Source organism: Tenebrio molitor, chromosome 9, assembly GCF_963966145.1.
Source record: "Tenebrio molitor chromosome 9, icTenMoli1.1, whole genome shotgun sequence".
Classification (NCBI taxonomy): domain Eukaryota; kingdom Metazoa; phylum Arthropoda; class Insecta; order Coleoptera; family Tenebrionidae; genus Tenebrio; species Tenebrio molitor.
In genome coordinates, this window is record NC_091054.1 from 11136566 (window position 1) to 11156233 (window position 19668).

Sequence of the window (19668 nt, forward strand, 5' to 3'; positions counted from 1 at the left end):
GCGCGGCGTCCTCGTCGAAAGCTGGGACGGCGTGAGCGTCGCTAGGTCTCGATGTGCGAAAAACTTGGTCAACTCGGCTAAATAGTCAACAGTCGAAACGGTGATGCTGTTGTTTGCTTTCGGTAACCGGAAGTCGGTGGACTAGTGAGCGGTCCGGTTGGGCCTGTTGGCCCCCCTGAACTCTCCCCGAGACGCTCAAAGTGAGTTGCGAGAGGCGAATTCCGCGTACAGATCATGTGACACGCACTGGACCCGCTTTTGATTGGTCCAGAGGCGACTTTGTTAATCGGCTTGTCCGTCGAGACTCCCGGAATTTCAATAATTGATATCTTCATTCTGCGACCTGATCCGATCGGAATCGAACTGATAATAATTCATGGTGCGGCTCTAATAAATTATTTTTAGCCGATGCCGTCGGCAAGGTCACACATTCGCACCATTAATCAGTTCGGGAGTCCGCACGAGAACGGGTTATGCAAAAAATTATGGGGATTGCGAGTTTTGGGACGGTAACGGGGAAGAACATTTTTTTTTTCCTTTACGGAGGGAGGCCCGCGTCAGGAGTGCTTCCCAACAGCTGCAGAGCTCTATAAATTTCTTATTGAAATCGCAAATTGCGTTTTTTCATTCGGTCGGTGGATTTAGAAATCCGAATTAGGGAGTATGAAAAATGGGCGAGAATTGGTCTGCTTCCGACTTGGAAATTTCACTGTGAAAAATTAGAAATAAGGTCCGGTTGAGGAGTGTCGGCGTTTTTGAATTATGGAAGCACTCTCTGTTGGACAATGCGGGGAAGTGGTGAATTAATCGTGGGGTTTTTTCCGAATGCTTCGGCTCGACGAACACAAATCTCCTCTAATGCAAGAATTTAAGCTTGGTTGACAGAATTTTTTACGTTGTTAAAGACGACGATTAAGTCAATCGCTTGTCTGTTTCGAAAAATTTGGCTTTACGAAATAATAAAATCAACATAAATAAATTTCCAGTTTCATTTACAATCGGATTCAATTCGTATCCTGGAGGATCAGCGCAAAGTTAAATAATCCCTTTCTAAAATTACATTGCATTTTTTCAAACGAGACCTGTTTACATTGCAAGCGATACATGTCGTTTATCATTATTTAAATAAAGTTTTCAGCGTTCGATGAGAGTCGAATATACAGTGTGGAAATTACGTATGACAATTACATGACAATTTTTTTGAGAAAATGACAAATTTTACTTCAAAAATGTAATTTAATTTTTAATGTGAAAATTTTAATTGACTTCAAACAAAAACAAACAAACATCTAAGGTTGATAGTAAAATGTAACGCAAATGTTGAAATTGCCCCCCCCAACTATTTGGTACTCACACAGGAGTGCAAACACTGTACACCGCGCTCAATAATGTCAGGGCTGATTTGTTCCATTTCAGCGCGAATTCTCTGTCATAAATCTTCTAAATTGTTTAGTCTATTAAAGTAAACCCTCAAATTTAAATAATCACATAGAAAAAAAATTAAGTATGTACAGTCGTTGACCAAAATAAAATAGGAAAAAGCAAATTTCGATTGTGTAATTCGATATTTTTGCGAAATCCATCTCTTAGGAAACAAAAGTGTCAAAAATAAAAAAACAATTCTGATAATTCGACAATATTTCAAAAACTCACAATCATTCAATTGAGCATAGTGACAGTGACGAGATGACAAGTAAAAAAACACAACCTAACTTTTTGTAAATCAATTGTCAAGTCAAATCAAGTTGTAATCTGAGACACATACGCCTCAGTTACACTACACAAATCTTTGAAATGTGAAACTGTCTATTTGTCCTATTTTAATTTGGTCAACGACTGTACAGTGGCGAGCACGGAATTTCGCACACATTGGACAGTTATTATCTTAATTTTATTAAAATCAGATACTGGCGGCATTTTCGTAACAGTTTAGGTGAAACGTCAGTCATAATCACATATGTCATGATTGATTATAATGACAATAAAGCTTAGACTCGGTAGTTTTTTTTAAATGACATAGAAATTGGTGTGCGAAATTCCGTGCTCCCAACTGTACGTTAAAAATTAAATTAAATTTTTGAAATAAAATGTAAGGCACCAAATTTTTTAATTCGTCGTTTAGGAAATAGGAAGGTCTATCATAAAGAGAAGAAAAAAGTGGGGGTTATTACATATTTAAAACAATTGGTGATGACGTCATAGCTCAAAAGTGAATAACGTCATGAACAAGTGAAGCATTGTAAGAAATAAAAATTGACCTGTTTCAGCATTTTCGACAAATATCATTAGTTTTGAAATTACTGAATTTATTCCATAAGTAGTTTCCATGCTGTAGAATAATGACTGAAGTGTAAATCGGTTTATTCATATCTGTTGTATTTTTCTATAATACGTCTCGATCAAGAGATTGTTATAAAAAATTAAAACTGAAGAGAACTGGACAGCTGCAGCAACGAACATTTTTAATCTATCAGAGCAGTTTAGATAAGTATCGTGCATGATTTATTGACACGACTCAGGCTTTATATTTCCTTGTACTCGTATGTACAGTCGCGAGCAATAAATTTTGGTGGTCAAGGTCATTTTTTTCTCATTTTGTTGACATGACCATAATCAGGCAGGGAATTTTTTTAAATTTCTGCCAAAATAACCAAATTTTGAAATGACATTGACGACCAAAATTTAATGCTCGCGACAGTCATGGCCAATATTTTTTAGACATTTAAAAAAAAATGAGGTAAACCAATCATTAGTGTCATTAATGAATGACAGTTATTAAAAATCACTTTGAAGTTTTCTTGTGGCATCAAAAGTTGGGTTATACAGGATGTTATTGAAACGCGCGGACAAATTTTAACCACGAGCTACTGGCTTCATGTAGAACTCGGAAAAAATATTTAAAAAATTTCAAAAAAAAAATTATTGCTTCTACATTGTCCCACAACCTCGTAGGTAAAATTTCGGCACATTTTAAAAATACACCCTGTTTATCATATTTTATAAAACGTACACCAATGCGGTTTCCTTCTTTTAAGGCATATTTCCTAAAGGTTACTTTGCATTGGCGTACATTTTATAAAATATGATATAGAGGGTGTATTTTTAAAATGTGCCGAAATTTTACCTACGAGGTTGTGGAATAACGTAGACGACGAAAAGCAAAAAAAAAAAATTGTAGCTCAAAAAATAGATGTCATTTTATTTTTTGACATAGACTTTTTAACATATTTTTTCCGAGTTCTACATGAAGCCAGTAGCTCATGGTTAAAACTTGTCCGTTCAATAACACCCTGTATTCAATAAAGGCCAGTTCACATATTTGACAGTTAAATGTCAGTTGTGGTCAAAATTCCGTGTCCGGAATAGTACACTCGGCTCAATACCTAATGTGACAGTGTTCGAGTGTAGGGAAACCAAAAAATATATAACGAATAAAAAAAATGTAATGAATAGAAAAAAGTAAGATTTATTTTAGAAATACATTCTTATTGCATACTGAATAATAAATGAAAAGTCATTTGATTTAAAGTTGAACTGAGCGTACATCCAGTTCGAGTAAAATATCGTTTAGCTTATGGACAAATTAGAATTATTAAATGAGCCTCATATGGCCCAGATCTGAACCCAACAGAGACTTCTTTCAATCATATTTTATATTTATCAGATATTAACAACACATGAGCTAGTACACAATGATTATTTAACAAGCAAAATTTCAACATTATCCTATTACATATTATGTATTTTTTTTTTTAAATAATGTAATTCTCTTCTTGTTTCAGTACTGCATTTATTAGATAAAAGCAGCACATTGTTTTTAGGAAATTCGTTTTTAATGCTGTTAAAGTAATGAAATTTCCCTAAATGATTGACTGACACCGCTTTATAAATTTTTTATGTGCGTCGTGTTGAAATGTGTTTTTAACGCTTGTGGAAACAGACTTGGTGATAGAGAACGATTCTATTACGCTTCTTCCTACACATTTTAATTTACGCAAAACCAACAATTTTTAATAATATCTCGACCATCACTTATATTAATTCGTTTCACTGCGGATAAACAAAACCACAAAACAACAAAATCTGAAGATATTTATTGTCGCATTTGCGTTTCGAAACACAACCGAACATTTTCTTTATGATCTAATAATTCAAATTTATTTTGTTTTCGATGTTCATAATTGTAGAAAGAGAAAACAGAAAATTATTTGTAATACGGTTTACTTTACGATGTGGGCGTTTTATTTGCTCAGTCCCAGTTAAATACTCGTACATACAGCAACATTCGAATTTACAATCAATGTAAATGAGGACGTCAATAAAATAGTTAAATGTTGATGTTTATTGTAAATATTAACAAATTAAATCGAAAACGTTTCACTCTGGACGAGCGTCACTTCGACCTGTATGAAAAATAATTACATCACACGGGCTAAAACCTTTTGACGTCCACTGGGATACGCATTTGACGTATTCCTGCGGCTCACAAACAGTTTCTGAAAACGTCAAAACTACCATTTCCCTAGTGGGGAAATCGTGATCGATTATTTTCTTGGTAATTTTCATTGTTTTACTTTCCATCGATCACTGTCTTGATGGTTTTTCTGGGTATTCGGCCATCATCCAGACCACCTCTCAAACTTTCCGAGCAAACTATAAATTTGTTGTGGTAATGTTGGAATTACTTACATAGCCAACACAACCTTATCCGCTATGAAATATGTAACGCACACCACGTAAAATATCGTCTATGTAAGCATTCGCGCCCCCTTAAATTCTCGTTCCGACGAAGAAATCGGATCCTCCCTTTAACTCGTGACGAATCCAAAAAATCTGATCCAACTCTGCACCCTTGTAAGCGACGATTTTATTACACCGTTACGTACATTATTCTTGTTTTGTTCAGTCTGCGGGACCACTCTTAAATTTCCACAGTGTCGAGTCTCCCATTTCATCCCGGAGCGGATCGATAACGTCCTGAATAAATAAAAATCACAGTTTAAAAAAGCTGGCCCGATTTAACCGCGCCGTGTCCTCGGCTCTAATTGAAAAATCATGTGCCAGCCGACCCAACTATAAAGAATAGACGAGACTTTGAAACTGTTTTAGGGGGGATTTTTGCCAAGCTGGGTGGTGCAAAGTCGCTGCTTGTACGGGAGAACAGAACCGGACCCGGCAGTCCCCACAGGAGTGGTGGAGTGCAAATTGTACACGAACCTCCGACATGAAACGCTCACATTTTAATTAAAATTAAATCGGTGATGCTTAAAGCCGCGGTACTAATTGTGCTTATTTGTTTGCACATCTCTTAAACCGAGTCTCGTTGTGGCCAAACAACGTAACGAAATGCCAAACTGTAATCTCTTCTGTTGTCATATTTCCCCGGATGCACCTTGAACGAGGTGTAAAATCGACGAAATTAACGCTTTCATGCTCTGCCAGCTGCCTTTTAATTTTCAATTTAAATTTTCAACTGCATTGGCTCCCCGACTTTTAAAAGAGGATTACCAACTTGCCGCGGCAACTTTACAAACGTGCCCCAAAAACTGAAACAATACTAAACACTGCGACATCATTCGCGTCCGCACTTAATCTCCCGATTATCATTTTTAATTGACAGCTTTGAATTCCACCTGGACGTCTGACGTTCCGCAACTGCACACAAAAACTTTTAATGGAAACACATTCCGAACTCCCCCGGGTGTCGGTAAGTTAGTTTCCATTTCGCCGGATTCGATTAAGGTGTACGAGCCGGTAATGAACGAGAGAAAAGAGGAGCGACGAGCACGCCGCCATTTTTTCCAATTATGATAATTAAAAATGCGACAAGGACGATTTTGTGCCGAGATTCAATCCGCCCCGCAAAAATAAAAACATTCAAATTGTAGAAAGACCGACATCCAGGTTATGAAATTTTGCACCGTGGGATTTATGAAACAACGCGACCGACACGCTCTGACGTGCAATGGCGGTCGTAAAAACCATTAAAAGTGTGTGCACTCGTGCATTTTGCATTTTTTTAACGACCAGGTGGATTTTTAGCTGGACGCACGTAAATCGCTCCGGTTTAATTACCCCACTAATAACGGAAATTATCGCAGATGGCGCTCTTGTCGATGGAAAGCGCCATCCGACGATCGGAGCGGAGCGGCAAATACCCCAACTAATAAACGTCACACGGTATTTTACTCAACCTGCATCAACATTTTATTTTCACTCTTATAATTAACATATCGCAGAGTTATCGATCGATTTTAAATTATTAACAATTTCTTTTCAACACTGTTGCCAAATCAGTTGTCGACGACGCGATAAATATCTGTAAGGGAACCGTTGTTGAACTGACACGACCGACAGCGGTGACAGATGACACAACACATTCAGTGCTACCATCCGTACTAAACAACTCCACCAAATAAATGTCAAATCGACACCGCCGAAACCGTGTTCATCCCCTTAATTGCTGCCGGACGAAAATAACGAAACGAAAGGCCATTTCCATAACAGTCACGTTTGTAGTTCGAGTTAATAGACCGATTCGACGACATCCGAAACGCCCCCACCATGTGTGGCGAGCCCTTTTGATAATTCAATTACCGCCTCTCCCCCGGGACAAAATATTCGACCACAAATCACTTTTTCGACCGTGACCCGAATTCCGTTTCGGACCTGCCCCTGTAAATTTTTTACACTTCCCCAAGAATTGATGATGAAATATAACGGAGATTCGTCTTGTTGCTGGCGGAATTGTTTTAAATAATGACGGCGTCGATTTTTGGCAGCTCCAAATTACGAGGACGTACGTCTTGCCCCAGACGAAGACGAATCCCTCCCTTCACAATCTCGTTCTTGTGACGGCGTCGTACGCCCCAATCACCGACACCCTTTCGCTCGGTTTCACAATCTCGTTCTTGTGACCGCACGTGACCCGCTTCGTGCGCCCTTATCACCGACACCCTTTCGCTCGGTCTCTGATCTTCGGATTGTTCCAGATGGAGGAGAACGGCGCTCGTCGCTGCACGACGGCGATGTTCTGCGGCCGCACCGGCCTTTTGGTGCTCATGACAGGTTACGCCTTTCTGGGAGCTCTCCTGTTCAAAGCCCTGGAAGGTGGGAACGACGGGGATGTCCCGGTACACGTGCAGCGCAGCAGGGAGGACTGCCTCCGCGAACTCTGGCTGATCACAGGTCAGTGGGAATCGATTATTTTTCACAGTTCGACACTTGGACGTGGACGATCGAGCACGTTGAAAAACGACGCGGAGATGTTGTACCGATAGGTCACGCCACGTTGCCGGATCAAATTGGAATGTCACATTCTACCGACTCCTAATTGTGAAGATGTGGCCGTCTGAGAGCGTGTAAAAGGGTCGAGGCACGAGTGACGTATTAAATTTTAATGTACATGACAGAAGGGTGTATTCGTTCTGATTATAATTAGCGGCGATAGGGGGCCCACGCTCGGCTAGTACCTATTACAGAAAACCTAGAAAGTGGACCTTAATTAATATTACTTGCCTTGATTCTAAGCTTTAATTTATTAATTCCTGGGCACTTGAAAATGTTTACGATACTCTCATTATTCAACTTTCCAAATTAGCGAGACGTAGCGCACTTAATTGACATCTGTTGCTAACTAAGTATAATATTTCTCTTTGTGGAGTTTTTCTAAGTATTTGTTAATTAACGCAAGCAACCCTTAAAATTGCATTGAGCTGTTTCATTTTCAGTTTCTTTATGTTTGATGAAAATCTCATCGTCGGCGGATGTGAATTGATACTCATTTTTTCATTTAACTAATTTTAAGCTGAAAAAGCTTCCATGAAGTCATATTTTGTTTTAAAGCTGTGAAGAACATATGCAATGTACATATTGCTTTGGACTGAATGAATAGACTTGTATGAAATAATAATGAGGTCCTTTGTGCGTTAAAAAAATGTAAAACATATTTTTTTTGCAACTTTTCGCGAAACGAGCATTTCGCGAATCTCAAATCTAAAATCTGGAAATTGGATTTCGCGGCCGTTGCTCTTAACGACGGCCATTAAAGTAAACGTCATTGGTCGCGAAATCTTTTAACATCCTTGAGATTGCTGCCTCGGCCGCAAGCGGCCTCGTCGACAATTTTTCTCTCGGTACGTTAAAGAATGATTTCGCGGCCTTAATATGCAAATAACTAATAATTCGACGAATTACACAATTTTAAAAAACTTTTCAAAATCTCCCGGCGCCTCCACCATTTGTGCAAAATAGTATCGGGGTGTCAGATTCGATCAAAAATTTGTATTTACTTGTTAATCCGATTTTTACTTTTGCGCAAATCCCGGATCATTACCGTATTACTTACTGTAGGATGCCGACAATGAACTGGCCGACTCATTACGCTGAAAGGTACGGTGTGGATTTTATTTTTCATTCGAATATTCCGTAAATTAATTGGGTTTTAACAAAGTTTTGCGAAACAGAAAACTTGACAGACCTGCAAACGAGAAAATCGAGCAAGTGGTTTTAATGTTGGAGCTTTGGCTCTCGTAGAGGTCGAGGTTGAGCTCGTTACGAACAACACAAATCCACCCCCGCCGCCATTCATTCATCCCTTGCGCTAAAAATATATTCGATTAATTAGTCCGATTCTGTTCGGACCGTTTTGTTATTCTTTTTTTGTTAATCGGAACGAGTCGAGATTTTTGCTCAATTTGTCAAGCTGAATGGGTTCCGTTGAAGACGTGGCAGAACTGAACCCTTCGGTCGAGATTTGGGGTTGCATAATGGGCCTAATGGCGACGGCAGTGCTGAAACGTCTTCAAAATAGCATCCGCCCCGTCGACCGATCCATCAATAATATTTTACGCCCCGCTATTAGTCCACAACAATACGGTGAAAAGAAGTTTCCACTTTAATGAAAATTATGCGGGGCATTCGGTAATTAATGGAGAAATTCCCGCCGCCGCCGCCGCCGAAGAGGAAGTGAGGAAGTCGGGTGTAGCCAGGAGCGGATGTCGGATTTATGTCTAAAAAGTTGCGAATTATGCGCCAACCGTTCGGTTATTATTGCACCATCAATTCTCGACAACAGCCAATAAACATGCTAATGGGCCCGGGGCGAAATTAAAAGTTGAGGAGGAGTTTGTCGGCGAGACACCTTTTTGCCGGAGATTAGTGCCAAATTATTAATTGCGCCCCTCATATAAAATGTACAAAGGCGGACTCGAGCGCGGTTATGGTGCGGCAATAATAACAAATATTTTAAACTACTACAAAGTTTGGATTGTGAGACAAAATGTCGACGCCAGGGGAAAAGTAAAGAAGGCAACGCTCTCACAAAAAATACGACCAACTGTATTTTCTGTTGTTGTGTTTGACATCAAAGAAGTTTTTTCTGGTTTGTTGTTTCAGTCTGTCGCAGTATTAAAATCTTAGTTGGTGCCATTCGATAAAATATGATAAATAAAATTCGCAAGATCTAAAAGAATTTGAGTTATCAAAAGAACGAAAAAAAATTAATGACCTGGAGCACTTTTTTCGACGAAATAAAAAGGAAATATAAATTTGACCATTTTATACCTATTATGTTTTCAGGGTCAATCTTCAAAACCAAAAGGCGTTAAAACCATTTGACTTGAATCTATCATTGTTATTCATAAATTGTCACTTCCTCGCCTAGTAATGTATCGGGTGTTCATTTAAATTTATTCTCAAAGTTGGCGTTGAAGACTCGATTGTGAACGTTTACAGAGTAAAAACACAAACAACGTAAAAAGTAAGGTTAGATTTAAACAGCTGATCCGTGGTCAGTTCACAATCGACTCTTCAACGCCAACTTTGATACCTTTAAATGAGCACCCGATATAACAATAAAAACATTTCTTACGACTAGCTTTCTTATAAAGTAGTCTATAACTGACAATTTTTAGAATTTATCTATTATGCAGGGTCATTATAAAATATTGTACCATCGTAGTAGGGATTGGTGGCTTAGTTGAATGTGCCGCAAGCTTCATAACATGAGTGAGACTAGTTCGCCGATAGGTGGCGCTCCTGGCGATAGTCGAATAAGGTAGCGACAACTCATTGTTCATTTTTGAGACTCCAAATTAAAAGAGAGGACATTATCGACAAATGTCGTGAGTGTGACAAAAATAGATGGGCACTATTTTTAGGGATTTTTGTGGCTTGAAATTTTACGTGTCAAACAGATTAACTTAACATTACACCAAATTAAGTGAGATGGAAATATTCGTCGCAACCGTTGTCGTAACCTTATTTATTATCGAGAACCTTATAGTGGATAGTGGAAATCTGTCTACTATACAGGGTGTCGCAAAATTAACGTATTCCAAGGCGGGGGTCTTGTAGGGAAAAATCTCAGGAATCTCGAAAAAATAAAATAAAAAATATAGGGGGGATCTTTACAAAGATATATGGGTCTGAAGGTTCAAACTTTGCATCATGTTTTCTTCAAATAAAAAATATAAATGGTTGACATTCATTTTGAATTATGGTGAGGATTATAATGTAAAATATTAAAATATAAATGAAAAGACATTTCTGGAAAAAACAGCTTTATCTCGAAAAAATAAATGTTTTATTTTTCCATTTTTTTGTTCAAAAGGGAAGTACAACATAGCTAGAATATTAGTCAGGTACTTCTGAACAAATATTGACAACTTTGATATTTTTTTCAAAGTGACAGCAATTTTTTTTTTAAATTTTATTTGGTCAACAGGATCTCCCCTACTAAGCCCCGAACTCGGATACGATAATTTTAAGACACCCTGTCTAACGCGTGTTCAATTGAAAAGTTCATCAAATTGGCTTTGATCTTTGTCGCTATCTTTGTCTAACCAACTAAATTTACGATGTTGTTGTCTTTTAAAAAATAAAGTCAAAGCCAACTTGATGAACATTTCAATTGAACACTTGTTAGTTTGTCCAACGTTGCGAGGCTGTCGCCACATCCAAAATTTGTGTGGATTTTCAACGCCAACTACGATGGTACAATATTTTATAATGACCCTGTAGTTCTACGAACAACAGAAATATCGCGGTGGTAAGTTTGAACCTTCCAACTCGGCCAGACACGAAACAATGTGTCTCTATTAGAGGACGGCTTGGTGTGAGAACAAGCTGTAAAAAGACTAAAAAATTAAATTATCATTCCGTGTAATTTTCTTCGCAACACATAAATCACCTCGTTGTTCATGCACGCTGTTACAAAAGTTCGTATTGTTACATCACCATAACCAGGTGTCAAGACGACTAATTGAGCGACCGACAAGAAATGCAGATCGAACCCTCCAGACAGTTAAAAATATTTGCAGAAAACACGACAAAGCTTTCTCCGTTAGACAAATGTTGGCCTGAAATTTAACGTCAATCACGACGCGATGCACTGAAAACTGTATCGAACTGAAAAATGCCACCCACACTCATTTTACTTCATACGTTTTCTTAATCTCTGCAACAGGTTTATTAGATTTCACTTTTCACGCTGCCATGACTCACTGTCAACATGCAAATGAACGAACGAATTTGTGTCTTAATTATACTTTCATTGTTTCACTTTCCTTATCTGCAATCTCTCTTTTTGATATGTTTATTAAAACCGATTCCAAGACATCTTCGCGAGATTGGCTGACGCCTTCCTCATTTTTCCACCGCCTGAGAAATTTTTCCTTATCGAATTACCTCGCGGACTGCCGCCCTTCAGCCGTCACCTGTCCAAAACGACACTTTGATTAAATTAAAAATCGACTTTTAATCGCCGCGATACGTTAATCCGTTTACCCCACAGATTTGTGCCTCGCCCTCCTAATCGCCCCCGTTGCACCTTGACTATTCTCGGTCTTGTCTGGTCCGCGTCTAATTCCGTTAACGTAAGTTAATGGGGGCGGCGACGATACTTTTCGGAGCTCCTAATCTAATAAGGCGCTGGGAAAGGGGTGACCGGAGGAACATTACGCGCGACTTTACAACCGCTTCCACCGTAGGCGACGTCCTCGGTGAGGTCGAGGGTGCATTGTTGGCGTCCCCCGGGTCTTTCCGCCCCCTGGCGACAATTAGGCGGACCGATGTTGCGAACAATCGAGTTCACGTGGCTCAGACTGTTATGTAAACACCTTTCACGTAGCAGCCATTGTTTACAATTAGCGTTGAAGAGTTCATGAATTAATTCTGGCGGGCGGCTGGAGATGTGTCGACTCGGCTGGAGTCGATGGGGGAAGGCGACGAGTTCGAGCTTCAATTATTGTACGGGGGGATTACAAAAGGACGAGGTGCGGTCGGGGCGATAATACGTTTCTGAAAAGTTTGACTATAGATCAGGACGATTCAGCGCGAATTAAATTCCTTTTGGAGGTGGACTCGCCGTTTCTTACGAGCAGCGATCTGCGAGGGGCAGCAGACTAATCTGAATTTATTTAACTATCGTAGTGGAACCATCGATAGAAAACAAAACGCAAAAAGTGTATTCGATTCGTTCAATTTTTAGTTTACTGTAAATTTAAAATTTTCTCTGTGGTGCTTTGACATTTCAAAAGAAAGCTAATTACTCGTCAGACTTGAGTAGTACAGGATGCATTATTAAAAAGCACAATCATTTTAGGGTTCCTTAAGGGAATTAATTTGACGTCCTCGCAGCTCATTAAAATCTTGAATTATTGTCCCGAAACATGTACGAGCAATAAAAAAGGAATGATACAGCGCCATGGGCGTATTTCGAAATCGTACTTTTGAAGGGAGTGACTGTATAAATATTTATAAAAGTATTACGATGTCAAGAGGAGATAATCGTAGATTTAAAGATTGTGTATGGCCTTTTTTACAGAATAAGCCAACCAGCGAGTGAAAAATTTACAAGCTTTTAACATGAAACCTGTAACGTGCACTGTGCAGACTTGTTCTCTTTTCTGGCAGTGAAAGGATTCGACCGTTACTCCTAATTTTCGATTAATGCATCTCGACTATCGCGTTCAAAGTAATCGAAAATCTATACGTCAAGGCCGGACGATTTTGAAAATAAACACACCTAGGGCGCTTATCGGGTCAAAATATGTGCGCACCGTCACATACATCCTGACAGTAAATATGTACATAAATATTTTTGGGGCCTAAGAAGACATAAAACAGTTTTATGTGTTGGGAGAGCCGTAAAAAGATTTTGGAGGGTCGCGGTAATATCGGAATAATAAACAACCGCCTCACCGTATTAGAAAAATGTACCTGGTCTATCGTAAAAAGATTTATGTTAACCTCTTATAAAATTATTTTCCGAGACTTCTAGTCACTTCACACGAGAGATAAAATATTGTTTTTATTTCGGGAACGAAATTAATTGATGTTGACTTTGCCAACTCAAACAGCCCGGTGGAGATTTGAGGGGGAATTAGGCAAACCAACAGAGAAGTAAAAACTTGTTATAAGACGGTTTCCATTATAACGATCGCTGACATCAAACCGTCGTCATTTAAAAATACCTTTAAATGTTTCCGGAGTACTTTATACAATGCAGGAAAGTAAATTTTTAAAATCTGCTAAGTGCAACGTGATGAAATTGTCCTCCACTCTTCTTCTAATGCAAACTAGCATATCGCACAAATTAATGTCGGCTCAAATATTTGAGTTTACCATTTTAATCAGAGGCCTGTGCTAAACTTCAAGGACACTTACACCTTGTCCTCGAAAATGTCGCCTTTGGGACATTTCACTAAATTAGAAATTTACAGTTTGAGTTCAGTAACTTCGCGTTTAATCCCCTCGTTGACAAATTTAAAAACCACGAGACCCCGGAATCTAGAAAGTGATCAAGAAGGACTGTTTGAGTTGGTAACACTGCATTTTACTTTTAAATTATACAACTGGAGTAACTTCCGGTTGCTGACAGTTTCAAATTAAAGCCCTGGATATATAAACTAATTTATTTAAAATAGTTAAAACCTAAAAAGAAGAGTTCATCAATGTTTAGAGTTTTCTAATCCAGACTCATAAAATTATTTGGTCGACTATTTTACTCCATTTTCTGTTTTAACAACTCAAACACTGTTACCTTGAGGAAATTTGTCTCGAAACACTGTCAACTGACAATTTTGTCGTGACATTTTTACTGTCTTGCCCTTGTGCAATTACAGTCGAACGTTCTTAGTCACTGTGACAATATCAGGTGAACAGATTACACGCTTACGACATATTTAACCTCGCGGCCCTTCGAATTTTCACCAACTGCATCGATATCAATTTCGATTAACCGTAAAGTGCAACATCTTGCTCTCGCCACTTGGTTTATCACGCACTTCATCTTCCTTTCAAGACAAGAAATAGAACAACCACAAGCACAAGTTTCAAACTGTCTGAGTTTCACACATCCACCGCTTGGAGGGCTGTTTGATTTGGCGCGACTTTCGAATTTGCTGTCATTGCGCGCAATTAAATTTGAGAAACTCTCTCCCTTGGACCGGAAATTCTTGACGGATGTGCATAAAAAGCGTAGCGATTAATGAACAAGTGTCTCGGTTAATGACTTGTCACTGTCTTGTTTTCGGGGGGTGGTGTCCTGCCCCGCAAATTGGATCCGGCCGGGGTCGTGTATGTCCGTGTTTAAAAACTGAAACAGTCGCCTTGTTAGCGGTGCTTCCTGGTTGACGGCACCCCGCCGTTGTCGACTCAAAGGATGGAGGACACACACCCGAGTGAAAAATGAGACTTTTTATAGGTGGAAGGGCCGCGCTTTATCATTACGGAGTTACAAAGCCGTAGACGGCCGCTTATTTATGTCATCACGTTCGCTTTTTGGCGCAATTAACGGGAATATTCCGTCCTGTGATCTCGGACGGGCTTTTTAATGAGCGCCCGTTAATTGACCACCTCGCGGCCTGCATCTGACATCCGTTGATTTATCGTCGGGTCGCGTTTTTCCTTCGCGATTCGATGGCGTTCGACGTCGCGACGCGTTCATTCATTTTTTCCTCTTTTCTTTTTTTTTACTGGGATTATGTAGATTCTCTTGTCACGTGCAACTGCCTCTCTCGACGTTATTGCATAATTGAATGCCGAGTCGGGATTTATTAAAATCGCCCCAAATAAACGAGCTTTTTTAAGCCTCTCTTCTGTGTTGTGTAAGGAAGTTTATGTTGTCGGTTAATGTAGTGTGAAGGATTTAGCGGCTACACTGGATGCGAAAATTCTCTCACACAGCCAGTCGCGTTCCTAAAAACGATAAAATTAAATCGATCCCCGGAATAATAACGCTGATAATTCAGGGGCCCTGAAGACGCGCACCATTTTTTTCCACCAAGGAAAACAACGACGCCGCACAAAATCTATACTAAAAGCTGATTAAAAACTCATCGACAACAAACTTATTAAAAGAGAGTCGTTTTAATTACCACTCGACTTGTAATTACATTGACTGGGTCGTAAAAGGGGGCACAAAGTGGCTGCAAATTTATTTTCTTTTATGGCGCCCCATTTGATGGAAAAATTAGGACCGGGACAAGATATATTGTCAGCTGATTAAGTCAAGTGGGTCCTGATTATTTCTGATTTATGAAGAATGGCAAACTGGAGGAATTAGTGGAAGTACGCCAGATGCTGACCCACTTTCTTGTAAAAAAACTCCAACTCGACATTTTTTTTTTGTGTTCTGAATAAAAATAATTGCCTTGCTTACGGAAAAACAAGATTTAATCTTTTACACGAGAACAAAGAAATAGTCGTTACTTGATTATTTCACGTTAATTAACTCTACAACTGTCTAATTAAATTGTAAGCCTGTTAGAAAATTTAACTTCGTTCCGTGAATAATTATGTAACACACCCTAAACTGAAAAATATTCTTCAGAGATTCTAGTCAAAAACTGTACTTTCGAATTTTCGTTTCGTTTACTTCCTGTGTATATTTAATAAATACTTAATGCGTCATAAAGTCTTAACTGCTTACAATAAACGTGATTATTAATAATGTACGCACACCCTTAGGTCTGTATGCAATGCTTCCATTGTTCAGGAGGAATGGCTGAAAGATTTATGAATCCATATATAAACCCCGTAATTATACAGTGTCCCAAAATTCGTGGAACAATTCAAACGACACGTTGCTAACTACTGCTAGAAAGGACGATTACGAGAAAAGTTAAAAAAAGTTAATATCCTTTCGTTCCTTGACCATAAAGCGCTGAAAAGTACACTTTTGAGTTTTGACCTGATACTTTGATCATTGTATGTGGTTTTTTACATTAGAGTACGGTAGGGGTATTTTACAGCGCGAAAACTAGATTTCAGGCACGACGCGAAGCCGAGTACCTAATTAGTTGGAGCGCTGTAAAATACCTACCGTACGACTTTTCGGCTAACCAAATGTTTTATTTTGCACATTTGCAGATTTTTATGAAATAACAACTGTCAGACTTTTTGACATACTATATGATTATGATTATTTATTAGTCAATAAAAATTAAAGAAACACATTTATCCCAAAAACAATACATACATGTAAATGTGTTTTTTTTTACAATTGTCCCGTATTGCAACTGACCTAAGTTTACCCAACTTCATCGCAATTAATTTTTTTCCAACTAGTTAAGTCTAACTAAATTCGTGTAATTTGTGGTCACTAGTCTAGCGCTGTAAGCTTAACGACGCCAAGTCAGCTAAGACCTACGTTTCGTCTTCCATGGCAATAAAAGGATTAAAGTTTTAGACTTGTGACACTAAAGCTACCTCGAGAAGACCACGGTTTAGCTTAATACTCATTAACCGGAAGCTGCTAGTCCCAAGTTCCACTTGGAACTATTGAACAAATCGAATTATCCTCTAATAACAACAGACGTTTATTTATACAACCCTTAGCGAGCCAAAACACTTCCGGTTCATTCTACACGAATTAAAATTAACAATAGCCAACGGCACGAAAAAGAAGAATCGCGCCGTCTCTGATCCCAAGAGCCGATACCGCCCTCATGCAAAGCCGGAAATTAAACGGTCGCCCAACAATAAATAATATTTCGTCCGGCGGTGCATTATTTATCCAGCGAGGGTGTTGTCCGGTGGCGGCAGATGCAATCAAGCCTCGCCCAAAAACACATTTTCCGTTTTTCCCGCACCGCTCCATTGTCGTCCGCGAACAGTTCCATTGTTGTCGGACGTGGTGCTGAAAAATGGCACCGTCCCCGCCACGCCGCCGCTAATAAACTCGCTTAATAACACCACGTCGTGGTCGCAAGACGTCACACCGAAACCCCCATCATCGGATTTATCGCACCTGGACCCAATAAAATTCACCCCGGACAGCTTCGAGCTTTTAAGTGTTGCGAGAGCTTAACGCCGGAAGTTGGCCGATTGGGAGGGGAGGAGCGGCGGTAATGGGGGCGGCTGGGCCTCCCGGAAGCGATGCCGCCGCAATCGGACTTTCAAGAAAATATAAACGGCACGACTTGCCAGAGACTTAATTGGGATGTGGGGGGGAAAAACTTCCTACATCAATTGTCCATCGCGGATTAAGTCGAGCGGTTAACGAAACTGTGGTGGGGGTCGCAGCTCGGCGCGCGATTCGCCCGGAGCGAGTGGTGGGGGGCGTGAATGATGGCCTCCGGAGGGGAAGCCCCGATTATTAATGTTGGACGTGTGCGATGGTGCGAAATGGGGGGTCGAAAATCTTGTTAATGTCATCTGGCAAGAAAAGGGGTTTATTTATAGACAGGGATGTTGCGGTGGAAATCTCGCTAATAAAGCCAAAGCCCCGGAGCTGTCGGCGTTGCCAATAATAGAACGAACCTGGACACACTCCGACAATCAGAAATAACAAGGAATCGCATTTTTTACTCCCCGTTTCAGGCTCGTCCTCGTTTCAGCGGCGATCGATCTCTAATAAACAAAGGACACGGAAATACATCTCTATCCGACGTCGCAACGATACTGTTTGTGTTTGTATTGTGGATGTTAGTTGACAATGTGCCCGGACGGCGTTCGCCAGATATGAGAGTCTGCTGACGAGTCCGTTTCTTTATCTTGTTTATTTTAGAAGAGTAGAGAACGACACTAGTGTCAAAGGGACAGTCCCGACGAGATGAGCTGTCGGAGGCAGTCGCTGCAACGCCTCCAGTAATAATCTTTACTTGTGGTTTCACTTTGTTGAAATTCCTCGTCGGCCCGCAAGACTATCGATTGGAGAAGGGTTGTGCGTGAGATGGGGCCTAATGGTTAATCCACTCGACCCGCGACTATAATCCCCGTTTATTTTTAGTCTTTTTGTAAAGTAATTACGGTGAAAATTGAATTTTCCGAGTAAAAAACAGACGCTTCCGCCTGGTTTCATTTGTGTAGTCTCGGCCTGGAACACCACCATACATATTTATATAAAAGGACCTGTTGAATAAGGACCGGGCCTATCTCGTTTTTTATCCGCTTTCGCAATTTTCGATCCGCTTTAACAACAACACAAATAATGCCACATCAGTTTTATCGTAGCGTGCAAAAAACCGAACTGGACGAATAAACGACAATAACTATATGCAACATTGTTTATCGGAACAATTTGCGAAGGAAACGTCAGACCTTTTTTTCTAGACTGGCTCGTTACAATTTAACGACGCCATCTCATAGAGAACTCCACTTACAAAAGACCGAAAGAGGGGAAGTAAGAAAGTATCAGACGAAAATAATCAGCCGGGGACGTCGCCCAGGGGAATTTTTCCCACATATTCCGACAATTTGTCAAGACTCACCACTTTTCGCCCTCCATATTTATAACAAGTAAAATTGGAAATTGCTCCGGCTATAAAGAATAGGCGACAGTGGAGTTTTACCGGACTAGTGCGGCGATAAATTTTTTGGTTTTAAATTCCAAATAGTTAAAAATTTACAACTTCGATCGAATATAAAGAAAGGAAGAAGTGGTTCAGATGAGATAATAAAGCATCTAGATGATGAATTGATGGCATTCAGGTCCTTTCTACTTTTTGAGAGAGCTGAAAGAGCCAATAAAAAAGAATTTTCACCTCCAGAAGGGAGTACCGCAAGGAACTGTCTTTGGACCTATTCTGTACCTCTTGTGTACGTCTTTCGTTCATTAATTTTAGTACAGTTTCGACAAGCTGTTCGTAGTTGGGTAAAAAAAGTCTAATAATTCGCTAGTGGCAATACCGGAAGTGGTTGGTGCCATAAAGCACATGATAAAACGCGTCGATACGCTAATGTCCGTTATTAAGCGTCGCCTACACCTCCGTTTTCACTTACTTTCGCCGGTTGTTTAGTGTGATGAAATGACGTAAAATGTCGATTTTATTAGTATCGCGGTTGGTTTTTCAGCTCGCAAACTCTCGACCTATTCGCGTCTTTAATACGCTTCCACTCTGGTTGTTTATGAACACAGTTTGTGCTCCTCGGTGACTTGGTACGTGCTGAAATCTGAAATATGTATGTGTTCTTTGTGGAGATTAAAACAATGACGTCGTCCCTCACACGAAAACCAATTGTTCCCACTCGGAATAATAATGGCCGAATTGAACGGGACGTCGTGTCACATTAAATACCCCCTCAAAAAAAAAGAGTCCAAACTCGACGCTTTTATCGCACATCAATGCAAATCCATAAATCACTCAGTTTCGGATGCAACGGTTGAATATCGACAAGGAATTGGTTCCGAGGGTTGGATTCGGTTTGTAATTCAATTTAAAC

The 19668-nt window shown here is 39.8% G+C and overlaps 1 protein-coding gene across 2 annotated transcripts in view; it reads left to right on the top strand.

Annotated features, from left to right (window-relative positions):
- Positions 1-21: 21 nt before the first annotated feature.
- LOC138138378 (potassium channel subfamily K member 18-like) overlaps positions 22-19668 on the top strand; it is a 135891-nt gene continuing 116244 nt past the window's right edge. Inside the window, exons 1-2 of one of the 2 annotated variants that reach the window (XM_069058293.1) lie at positions 22-200; positions 6993-7188. In XM_069058293.1, coding sequence (XP_068914394.1) covers positions 6993-7188 — 196 coding nt within the window. In that variant the 5' untranslated portion in view covers positions 22-200. The remainder of the gene's footprint in view (positions 201-6992; positions 7189-19668) is intronic. The other variant, XM_069058292.1, reaches the window with a different exon arrangement.